The 11,735-nt window shown below is 41.9% G+C and overlaps 1 protein-coding gene across 5 annotated transcripts in view; it reads right to left on the bottom strand.

Moving 5' to 3' along the window:
* Nucleotides 1-1,897: 1,897 nt before the first annotated feature.
* BMX (BMX non-receptor tyrosine kinase) overlaps nucleotides 1,898-11,735 on the bottom strand; it is a 47,892-nt gene continuing 38,054 nt past the window's right edge. For all 5 annotated transcript variants that reach the window (XM_057537512.1, XM_057537514.1, XM_057537515.1 and 2 more), the window contains 3 exons: nucleotides 9,508-9,626; nucleotides 6,720-6,877; nucleotides 1,898-3,058 (listed from right to left, as the gene is read on the bottom strand). In XM_057537512.1, the coding sequence (XP_057393495.1) occupies nucleotides 2,984-3,058; nucleotides 6,720-6,877; nucleotides 9,508-9,626 (352 nt within the window). In that variant the 3' untranslated portion in view covers nucleotides 1,898-2,983. The remainder of the gene's footprint in view (nucleotides 3,059-6,719; nucleotides 6,878-9,507; nucleotides 9,627-11,735) is intronic.

Raw genomic sequence — 11,735 nt, 5'->3', positions numbered from 1 at the left:
AATTCACTTTACGTGGTGACCAGCATACTGTTAGAGTAACTTTGTCAAGTAAGGAGAACTAGCAGCTCCTGCTCAAAAGACCCGAATTTCCGGATGGCTTTTAGGGAAGGGCTTTTAAAGGCAACGTTAGGGGTGAGGGGGACCCCCAACGTAGGGGGTCTGATCAGCTTGTGGACATTCTTCTGATTGATTGGTGGTGAGGTAATTGGGTGGTATTTCTGGAGTCAGCATCATCAACCTTCTGGTTCTAACCAGTGTGGGGTCTGTGTGCTGGTGGGCAGCATGCAGTTAAGTTCTTCCACCTGGTGGCGGTTTCAGTATCTGCTAAACAGCTCAAGGATACGGCTCAGGATATTATCTGTAGCCCTTGAGGAGGAGCTAAAGGTCCTTGACTTTGCTTTATGGCTAAACTATTACTGTCTTGATTGACTGTTTTTCTTTGTTCCTGCATTTTCTCATTTCTCTTATTAAATTTGCTCTTTGGAACTTGGGGAAGGCCTAGAGAGCTAAAGATTTTCTACAAACAAGAGGCGGGGGAGGGGTCATGTCCCCGGGAAGGTCCCATAGAGTCCTGCTGAGCTTCATTTTTAGAAGATCAAATATGTAAAAATAAGGAGAAGAAAGGAAAACACCCTTCAAGCGGGGGGGGGGGGGGGGGGGCGGGGACCAGGAAGACCTACTTTGGGCGTGGGAAATCTTTCTCGGGGGGCTTTAACAGTCTGTGGTGCAAATCTCTGGTGGACGGAATCAGAGCAGCACATTTCATTATATATTGAGATTTCCGTACCACGGTAAAAAAAAATAGAAGACTATTATCATAAGTCGATTCTGCTGAAAATAAAGGAATCATTATTTAAATGTCAAGAGACAAATAACCAAGAGGGATCATTCACAATAGCTGGGGGGTGAGGGGTGAGTGGGATGAGGAAGGGTGTGAATGTCTCTTAAGGGAGATTGTTAACTTATATCTGGAAAATAGCAGGGTTTCATTAGTGTCTTTTCACTGTAATAATGCCCTTCACATAACCTTTTTCTTTCCCTTCTTGACATCACAGACATGACAATGATGTACTCCAATATGATGAAAACCTATGGGTTCAGTAGCAGACCGTGAAGGTGGGCATTCCCAGGAAGCTTGAAAGCTAAGGCACCTTTTAGTAATAGCCATAAGAAGGTAAAGTAGGACTCCTGTACCTTTGTGTCAAGATAGAAGACCGAAAGAGAAAGTTCAGTTATGAAACTAGCCAGAAGCCCCAGGGCCCCAAACTCAAGGATTTTAAATGATTACAGTAGCGCCCACCCTCCCCCACCCACTTTTGACGGTTTCAGTTACCCGCGGTCAACTACTATCTGAAAATATTAAATGGACATTTTCAGAAATAAAGAATTCGTAAGTTTTAAAGTGCGTGCCGTTCTCAGTAGCGTGATGAAATCTCGCGATTTCAGCTCTGCTCCCCCGGGACCTGAATCATCCCTTTGGCCAGCATGTCCCACCTGTTAGTCAATTAGTGGCCGCGGTTATAAGATCTGCTGTCGCAGTGCCGCACTGCTGTGTTCAAGTGACGCTGATTTTACTTAATCCTGGCTCCAAAGCGCCAGAGGAGTGATACGGGTGATTCGGAAATGCCAGAGAGAAGACCTAAAGTGCTTCCTTTAAGTAAAAAGGTGAAAGGTCTCAACTTAATAAGGAAAGAAAAAAAATCAGATGCTGAGCAGGCTGAAACCTACGGTAAGACCAGATCTTTTATCGGTGACATTGTGAAGAAAGAAAAAGAAATTCATACTAGTTTTGCTGTCAAACTGCAAAAGTTATGGCCGCAGTGTGTAAGTGGTTACTTAAAATGGAAAAGGCATTCAATTTGTACAGTAAGATACTCTGACAGACAGACCACATTCACATAACTTTTATTACAGTATTCTGTTATAATTGTTCTATTTTATTATTAGTTATTGCTGTTGATCTCTTACTGTGCCTAATTTATAAATTAAACTTGATCATAGGTATGTATGTATAGGAAAAACATAGTATATATGGGGTTTGGTATTATCCTCGGTTTCAGACATCCACTGGGGGTCTTGGAATGTATCCCCTGCAGATAAGGGGGGAGTACTGTAGAAAGCAACAATCTAATACAAGATCGTGGTTATACTTGAGTTGAAATTGAAAATAGTTAACTGTAAGGAAAAAGGCATCAAGTTATACCTTAGCATCTTTAAAAATTGTCTCTATGTGATACATAGTATATTATTGAATTATGTTATTTAACTTTAGTTTTATATTTGTGTACATAATGGCATGAATTCACTTTCCTGATTTGGATATCAAATGAGAATTGTATCATTTGGATTGAATTATGGACCACCTAACGGTGCCCACTACATAATGAGGTCCCCTAGGGCAGTTCGGACTGACTGCACAGAAACATCTGGGAGCTTGTTAAAAATACAAATTCTTAGGCTGCACTCAGACCTGCTGTACCAGAATCTCTGGGGTAGCTCCTAAGGAACCTGTGTTTTAATAAACTCTCCATTTGATTCTCATACATGCTAAAGATTGAGAACATTGAAACATGAAGGCAAGTGTCACAATTTCCATACTTGCTAATAGCATATTTAATTATCATGATAGTGGTGATATTAAGAAAAGAACAAATATCCAACAATTTTTCAATTCTGTTCAATCTTTACACATGGTACACACCCTCTCTATTTTGCAATCAATCAGAAGATGTGCTTCTGCTATAGGCTGGGAAGTATAATATTAAGAGCAGCATAAACAAAATTACTAATTTGACCTAAATTTCAAGGAAATCTTTTGTTTTCTACCTTGTTCATTTCTAGATAATAGAACAAACAGCACACAAAATACCCTTAAGAAGAACTAGCTAAATTACAATGTCTGTGCTTTGCTACATCCCTTAAAAAGAATGAAAATGTTGGCCAACATTTACACTCACTCTCATCAGAACTTCTCATTTCTTCTTCAAGGTTTGTCTTTTTCCCGAAGTGGTTCAATGGAAGATAGGAGTTGCTGAAATGTGGGACGCTTTTCTGGAAGCTAAATAAAAGAAAAACCCAATGGTTTAGTTTATGAGGGTTATGATTAAAAATAAACTATGTAAAATATTTATACCTCAGTCCTAAAACTAGCAACTTTTACAATGTGGAAACACTATAGACATTTCTTCTAAAGAGAAAACAGAGCCCTAAGAATTGGGGAAGAAAAAGTACCTTTATTTGCATAAGATACGACTGCAGACCTTGGAAAACCAAGAGAATTAATGATAGAACCAACCCAAATAATAAAGGAATTCACCAGGAGAGCAGTATATAAAATTAACTGACAAAACCAATAGCCTTCCTATACATGTACAATAACCAATTAGAAGATGTAATGGAAGAGAAAACCCCACTTACAATAGCAACGACACCTCAATAAAATACGAACAGAAATGTACCCCCCGCAAAGGAGGAAAACTTTAAAACGCTGCTGAAAAATACAAACGTAGGCTTGAACACGTAGAAAAAAACATTGCTTGTCCTTGAATAGGACACACCAATACCATAAAGATGGTGACCTTCCCAAGTTAAAATACAAACCAAATACAATCTCCTCCAAAATATGAACAAGCTGGTTTCAAGCTGAACAAATTGATTCTCTAGTTTGTGGATTTTTAAATATGCAAAATAGCTAAGAAAACTATAAAGAAAGATGAGCAATGAGGGGGTGCTAGCCTACCTAGTAGTAAAACATGTTAAATACAGCAGAAACTAATACAACATTGTAAATCACTATACCCCAATAAAAATTAATTTTAAAAAATTAGACATTAAAAAAAGTGTTATAAAGTCTCTGTAATTAAAACAATGCAGTGCTAACACATGAATAGAGACCAGAGAACAGAAGAGAAAGTCCCAAAATGAACCCAAATACATATGGAAATTTACTATCCTGTTACTGGGTATTTTGACACCATTCGATAGAATCTTATTGCTGGGGACAACATAGTCTTTTAATAAATGGTGCCTCAACAACTGCGTAGCCATTTAGAAAACGAAATCTTTGGATCCATACTTTTTATTCCATATACCAAAACAAACAGACTAGATCAGACACTTAAATGTAAAAGAACGAAACCATAAAAGTACTAGAGGAAAATCTGAGTGAACGCCTTTGCAATCTGGGTGTGGGAAAGCCTATCTAACTATAACTCAGTTTCCAGAAGCAAAAAAAGCAAATAATGATGTAGTCAACTGTATTTTTTTAAAAGAAAGTTTTGCATGGCAAAAAACATCATAAACTAAATCAAAGGTAAGTGACAAACTGGGAGAAAATAATTACAGTTTATGTCAGAGATAGAGTATTAATCTCCTGAATTTATAAAGGGATCTTTAAAATTGAGGTGGGGGGAACAAAAACCTTATAGAAAAAGGGAAAAGACATGACATATAATTCTCAGAAAGATATACAAATGCTCTTCAAAATATGCCTCACTCATAATGAAAGATGTACCTAGGAAAGCTGCACTAAAATGCCATTTCTCATCTATCAGATTGGCAGGAATTCAGAAGCTTGACAATGGTCTGTGTTGCTAGAGGGCCATTGCCTGTGGAGAGGAATTTGTATGCTCTTTTTTTTTTTTGTAAGAAAGAAAGGGAAACAAAACCACACACCTATACAGACATGTTCATTTTTGTACAAAGAAATACGGGAAAGCTAAACTGGAATCTAATGAAAATTGTGAATTTTCTCCCCAAAATTGTGAAATAAAATATCAAAAAGAAGGGAGACTAAAATGTACAAAACACTCACTATAAGCAGAACCTTCAGCTGGGGACTGCCCCCGTGCAAACCCCCCTCAGTGGATTCTCCCCCAATTCTCACACTTTTACGGACCAACTGTAGGAAGAAGGCAGTTCCTTCCTGTTCAGGGCCCCCTGCCCATCTGACGGTGCAGGCACATTCCCAGGAGCTGGAGTGGGGAGGGCCAGGGAGGGTCCCAGCTTCAACTCAGACACCCTTGTCTGCTCCTCTTCTCCATCGGGCAGGTGACAGCAGTGAGTCTGCCTGGTGTGGGCAGTGCCAGGTCTCTAACCCTCCTCTGACCCAGTCTGACCCTCTAGTGCCGCCTAAGGCTCTCGGCCCCTTTACATTTGGGGTAAAAAAGAGTGGGGGAGCCTTAGATAGTATTTCAAGTGACATTGGGTGGGAAGTCACCAAGTGCCCATATTCCAAGAAGAATTTAAGCTAAAAGATAAAATGTTACATGATGCAGTCAGTAACTCTTCCAAAGTGGAATTCTAGGCTCCAACACAAGAGATGAGGAACTCTTTAAATCCTGTGCAGTCATTTATTCCTAGCACCAGCGTAGTGCCTGGTGCACAGCTGCTCTATTAATATGTAACAACAACGACAACCACTTAGAGCACTTACTGTATACCGGGCACTGTTCTAAGGACTTTATAATATTAACTCATTCAATCCACACAATAATCCTGTCAGTTAAGTACTATTTTATAGTGAAGCACAGAGATGTTAGGAGGCTTATGCAAGGTCCCACAGCTAGCATTCAACCCAGAGCTGGCATTCTGGCTCCAGAGTCCACACGCTTAACCACGACACTGATCTGTCTTTTACGAGTGAATGAATGAATGCGTGAACGCATGACGGCAGCATTACGCCCGTTTGTCAATGAGGCTACGCCGTATAATGGCTATGGGCTGCGGGCTCTTAGATGAATGTTCTTAGAAGTCTCCTATTATCACATCACTTGCAAATGTCTTCAGGGGCTCCGTGTTGCCTATAGAAAGCCAAACTCACACTCCTCTCCTTGTCATTCAGGCTACAGAATCTGGACCAGACGTACTCTTCCAAACTCATTTCCAGCCCTTCCAACCACAGCTCCAGCCGAGCACGCAGTGCTCATTCCTGCCTCCCCACCTGTGCTTGTGCTGGTCGCTCTCACCTGGACACCCTTGAACTGTGTCTCCACCCACATAGTTGGGGAAGCTCTGTAGAGCTTTCCAGACCTGGCTCAGATAACGATGCGTTCCGGAAGCTGGGCTCTCTCTCCTCCGAGCTCTTCCTGTACTTACTTGTCAATGTTTCTAATTTGCACATATAATTATAAGCTACTTGCTGTTTTCAGTCCCACAAAAAAAGATACTCTTATTCTCTCCCTGCATGGAAGGCTTTTATTCAGCACTTGGGAGACAGGGGAAGGGAGGACAGACTGGTGTCCATTCTGTGCTCTCTACACGTGTTACTTGTTCTCTGTTACACGTTTTCTCCTTGAGGAGAGACCCAGTAGTGTTGTGGTTGAGAACAGGGCCTCTGACACTAGCCAGCCTGCCTCTTCCTAGCTGTGTGAGCTTGGGCGAGTCACTGAACCTCTCTGGGTCTCTGTTTCCGCTTCTGTTCGTTTAGCCATGATAAGAGTAACCTACTCATAGTGTGTTTCCTGTTGAATAAATGAGTTAATATTCGTAAAGTCCTTAGAACACTGCTGATATAAGTTGTTAAGTTGTTGGCGCCTACAGTGCTGGTTTCTGATCACCAACACCTGAGGGCAGGGGCCCAGGGCCATTTCCACCTGCTCTGTAGCAGGTGCCCCCCCTCCGCCACCCCGCCCGCCCCAAAAACGCTTCTTCCGGTGGTGACGTAGCCAGTGGCCCGGATGCGCCGGCGCCCTGCCCGCTCCCCCCAGTGGAGCACTCGCCTCATGCCAGCAGCGGTACATGACCTCGTAGACGGTGTCCGACGCCAGCTGGGGCCGGTAGAGCCGGTGGCCCTGGGAGACCTTCACGACCACCTGCGAGTTGTCGTACAAGTCATAGGGCTGCTTCCCCAGGCTGAACACTTCCCACATCAGGATCCCTGCACCATGGGGAGGGCGGCGGCGGACAGAGGAGAGAGAGCCAGCGTCAAAAGGTACAGTTTGCCGAACGAGCTTCACACGCCAGGTCAGGAAGGCTCTGGGTCGGAGCCGGGATCCCTGGGGGATGAGTCCAAGCATGAAGGACGGGGTAGGGACGGCGGGCCTGAACCCTCGCTTCCAGAGCCCAGGCTCTCCTCTCCCTGTTCCCTGAGACCCGGACGCCCATTCTCGCCGGGAAACGGGGAACCGGCCAGGGCCGCTGCAGGGGGAGCTCCCTGGGGTCAAGGCCCTTGGGCTGCTTCAGACAGGCGGCTGAGGCCTGGTCCAGCCCTTAGGAGTGACGGATGGAAGTCCTCGCCCTTTCCCTCTGACTTGGCAACAGTTTCATTGCACCATCAGATTACCTTTCGGTGGAAATTTAAGATAAAATCGTGGGCAACGTTCTTTTCTATTGCCACAGTGTTCTAGAATACTTTGTGGGTCAGGTGTCCTTTCAAGAATCTGATTAAAATCATTGGTTTTTCCTCGGGGAAGTGAATGCACAGCATTTTCGGGCTCCTCTTCTGGAAGTTCACAGGGTATTTTCTGGAAGTATCCAGAGTATGGTGGACTCCAGGTTAAGAAACCGAATTCTGGTCATGGTGGTCAAGAGGGTTGCATTTGGGGCCAGTCAGACGTGCCTTTTGAGGCCCAGGTTTGCCACTTACAGGCTGGGCAACTTTCGTAGCCCTTCTCAGCTCTGCTTGCCTTCTGTAATATGCGGATATCTGCACATCACAGAGTTGTCGTGAGGATTGAATAGGATAAAACACGGGGAGCATTTAGAAGGGCGCTGGAGACATTTTAAATGCTCTCTAAATGGTGACCATTGTGATGTTGTACTGGCCAAGCCAGAGAATTCCAGCGCTCAGCCAGCTTCAAAAGCTTGGAAAACTAGAAATATGTAAGAAGGGAGAAAATTGTTCTAGAACCATAACTGAAGTACTAACTTCAAAACTTCTTTGACTTTTAGGGCTACAGATTTTTTGTAAAATATTTACAGTAAGGCAGTGTTACAAGTTATGGTGGCTGTGTGTTTTTTTTAAACAAATATTCTAAAACAACCATCCAAAAACGTGTTGCCCCTTTCACAGTTGTCTCTTTGGAAGGCTAACCACTTATCTCAAGAATAATATCATTGCTTAAAATATCTGTGGGACTCCTCTTTGAGAATTGCTTTCAGAGGTCCTGGTTTATTTTGAGTATCTTCACTGGGGACAAATTATTTAAGAATGAATTTAGTTCTTGGAAACAGCCAGCAAATATTTGGAGCCAAATTCTGGCACATAAGGTAAGCAATCGACCTGGGTAATGCAATTTTTTGGTCAAAACCCATCTGTGACTATTGAGTAAGGATACTGATTTTTAAAAATATCTCTCATAAGGCATATCAATTGACACAAAGAGATTGAAACTAATTCTGACAAGTTCATCAGCACAAAATGACATCAAGTATTCGCCAAAATGCTCTCTGTGGTTTTTCCTTTTTCTGTATACATTGGATTATTATTTTTTTTACAATGAACAATACCAATTTTACAAAAGGAATAATTATTTTTAACAATTGCCCCATAGAAAAATAAACAGCTAACTACATTTTCCTTTCTTCAGGCTGTCATGTAGAAAGTCAGATTGTGCTTATGGGCTAAGACAGGCATGAAATAGTTCTCAGTTGTATTTAATAGATTCCATAGCCTTATGATAATTTGGAATATTTATCCTGAGCTCATCTGACAGTGATTTTAAACAAGCCTGACATTCCTCCCAATGTAGAAAAATACCAGAAAATCTAAGAATCACAATTTAAGAATTGTCTCTGTTTTCTAATTACGTTTACTAAATTTCAATATAGATCTTTCAGTAAAATAGGGGTCAGCATACTCTTTCTATAAAGGGCCACCAAGTAAGTTTTCTAGGCTTTGAGGGTCATGCAGCCTCTGTGGCAACTACTGTTGCAAGCACAAAAGCAACCACAGACAGTACATAAACCATATGTACAAAGGACATGGCTGTGCTCCGATCAAACTTTCCTTACAGAAACAGGCCACTGGAATTGGTCCTGCGCCATGGTCTGCTGACCCCTGACCTAAATGATGAATTTTAACAAGGACACTAGTTGAAGTTGGGATGGGCCAAAGAAAGTGCTGAGTCATGTTTGGTATCTACACCAGGCATGCCCCCCAAATTGGTCAATTCAGAAGGGAATGATTATCACCCCGCTTCCGTGCAGAAAGTCGATGACTTCATTTTAAGCCCTTCAACGTTTTGTACCTCATGCAAACTGGGTTTTAGCTTTCAGTGACTCCTTTTTGAAAACTGATATCTTCAGTGGGAAAGCTTTTATCCCTTTTGATTTTATGAGAAGGTGCTAGCAGGATGCCAATTATACAATACGTGGCAGACATCCTAACACCAACACAAGAAAGGGTCACCATCATCTTCTTCAATCCCTTGCTTGTCTCTGGCCATACATGTAATTTTGTAAGTGCTCAGAGCTTTTGCTGAAAATGGATGTTGCTGCTCTTGTGGTTTCCTGTTGTGGAAGCCAGCTTATGAAATGGGGCTGGGTCCCACGTGGCCACATTCTTACCGAACGCCCATACGTCTGACTTGCTGCTGTATTTGAAGTAGTGAAACACCTCTGGGGCTGACCACTTGACGGGAAACTTTGTTCCTACCGAACTGACATACTGGTCATCAAGAACATACCTGCAGAGGAAAACATCAACACAGTCCTTCAGCCAAGTATGCAGGACATACAGCCGTCCGGTCTCAGCTGAGGGCCTTGGTTTTCCGGATCTTTTGCTTCCTTTCAGTGTGTGAGCTTAGCTAGAGGCTGCTTATGACTTGTAAGCATTTAAAAAAAATGATCTCTAACTTTGAAAATACCAAAATCTGAATGCAAAATATTTGGTGAATAGAAAGAAACACAAACAAGTAAAAGTAAAATCACTCCGAATCCCACCCCAAAGATAACCTGTCATGCTACCACTCAAGATACATTTTTGCTTGTACTTTCCAATCTTTTTTTCTATATATACTTTGAACAAAATTGATTTTCTGTTGTATTGAGGTTTGCTTTTATTTTTCCTTTAAGGGTATATCAAGAACATTTTCCCCATGGTTACATTCTCTTCTACATCATCATGTTTAATGGCTGATTAGTCTTCCTTCTTATGGATTAACGTAATTTGTTTAACCATGTAAGTTACTTCTAATCTTTTGCTATTGTAAACAATGATGGACAGCAATAATATCCTATGAAGTTATCAAGACCATAAAAATATATGCTCAAGATATGCAGTACACTTTTGTTTATAATAATGATAAAAATGCAGTCAACCTCAATGTCCCCAGGCTGAGGAGTGATTAAATGTAATATGGCACATTAGTAGAATAGTATGCAGCCATGAAAAAAGAGATCACTGTACACTGACCAAAATAAAAAGATGCCTATGGTTTATGGTTAGTGCAAAAGCATGTATAGGTAATGTGATTCCATTTTTGTGGGGACAAACAGTAAATGTCCATATTTGTGTATATGATTGGGTACACTTAGGAATCAGGTTTGAAAGGACATCCACCAAATGTGTCAGCCGTAGTTACTCCTAGTGCTGAAAATAAGGGGAATGGGTGGGGGGGGGGTAGATTCTACTTTTTGCTTTATACACTATTGCTATATTTCTTACAATAAGCATATATTATTTGTATAATTAATCAAGGAGAAACCCACAAAAAAACACATAAATAATGACTACTAACTCAAGAAAATAGAAAAATGAAAATGATGGAGACTGAAACTTTGGATATAATTTATAGGAAAACTTCACACACAAAAATGTGTTAGAGATGTTTATTGTAATTTAAAATAGCTGAAAAAGCTGGTGTGGCAAATCATTCTGGGAAATATTAATAATAGTAATAATAAATAATGCTTCCATAAGATTACATATAACACCTTCCATACTTCCCTCCCAAGCCCCCTCAGCTCTTCAGACACCACCAGACACTCAGAAACAACCCTGACACCCCTGACTGGGCTCTGCTCACGACCTAAACCTTCCTTCAGATCATCAGGACCAAGTTCAATCACAGGCATCTGACTAATGTGACCCCAGAGCTTCATGACCAACAGGGCCTGGTGCATGGCCTCCAGGATCCCTTATTTAGAACAAGACCTGCAGCCCCCTTTTCCTAAGTTACAAAGAACTTGACAGTATATTCCCTGGACGCTGGCATAACAGCCAGTATTTCTGCTTTGAGAACAAAGTGGGATCAGTTCCCTTGGCCTGGGAGCTTCTCCTTGCCCTGAGGAGCTGTGAGCAGCTTTTTCTCTTGAGCTCAGGCGAGCTGCACATTTGGAGTGTGGGCGCAGGAGAGCAAGTGTGTGGTCGGAGGAGGATGGCGGGGAGCACACAGCTAAAGGGACACCTGCCAACATTGAGGGGTCCCAGAAGAGGAGCAGCTTGTCGTAATGAAATTTGGAGAAGACTTAAAAAAAAATAGATCTTCCTATGGTGTTTTAGGGCCATGTTGGCTAAACATAGAGCTGGCTTTCGTCACCTCTTCAGATCGCTTTGAAACGGCGTTATCTCTCCTCAGAACGACATGCGTTTATGTTGAGTGGGCACAACTTTATAGCTGTATTTTGTCTCAATGGCAGGGACATCTACTTGCCCTGTAGACTAAACCATGGGCAGTTTGAGGGCAGGGACTATCCCATACATTTCAGTATCTCTCATAAGGCCTAGGCATTTAGTAGGCACTCAATAAATGTTTGTTGAATGGAAAGGCTACCATGCATGTCTTCATTTCCTA

Source organism: Balaenoptera acutorostrata, chromosome X (assembly GCF_949987535.1).
Source record: "Balaenoptera acutorostrata chromosome X, mBalAcu1.1, whole genome shotgun sequence".
Classification (NCBI taxonomy): Eukaryota; Metazoa; Chordata; class Mammalia; order Artiodactyla; family Balaenopteridae; genus Balaenoptera; species Balaenoptera acutorostrata.
The sequence above is the reverse complement of the archived record's forward strand: the minus strand, read 5'-3'. Positions and strand labels throughout refer to the sequence as shown.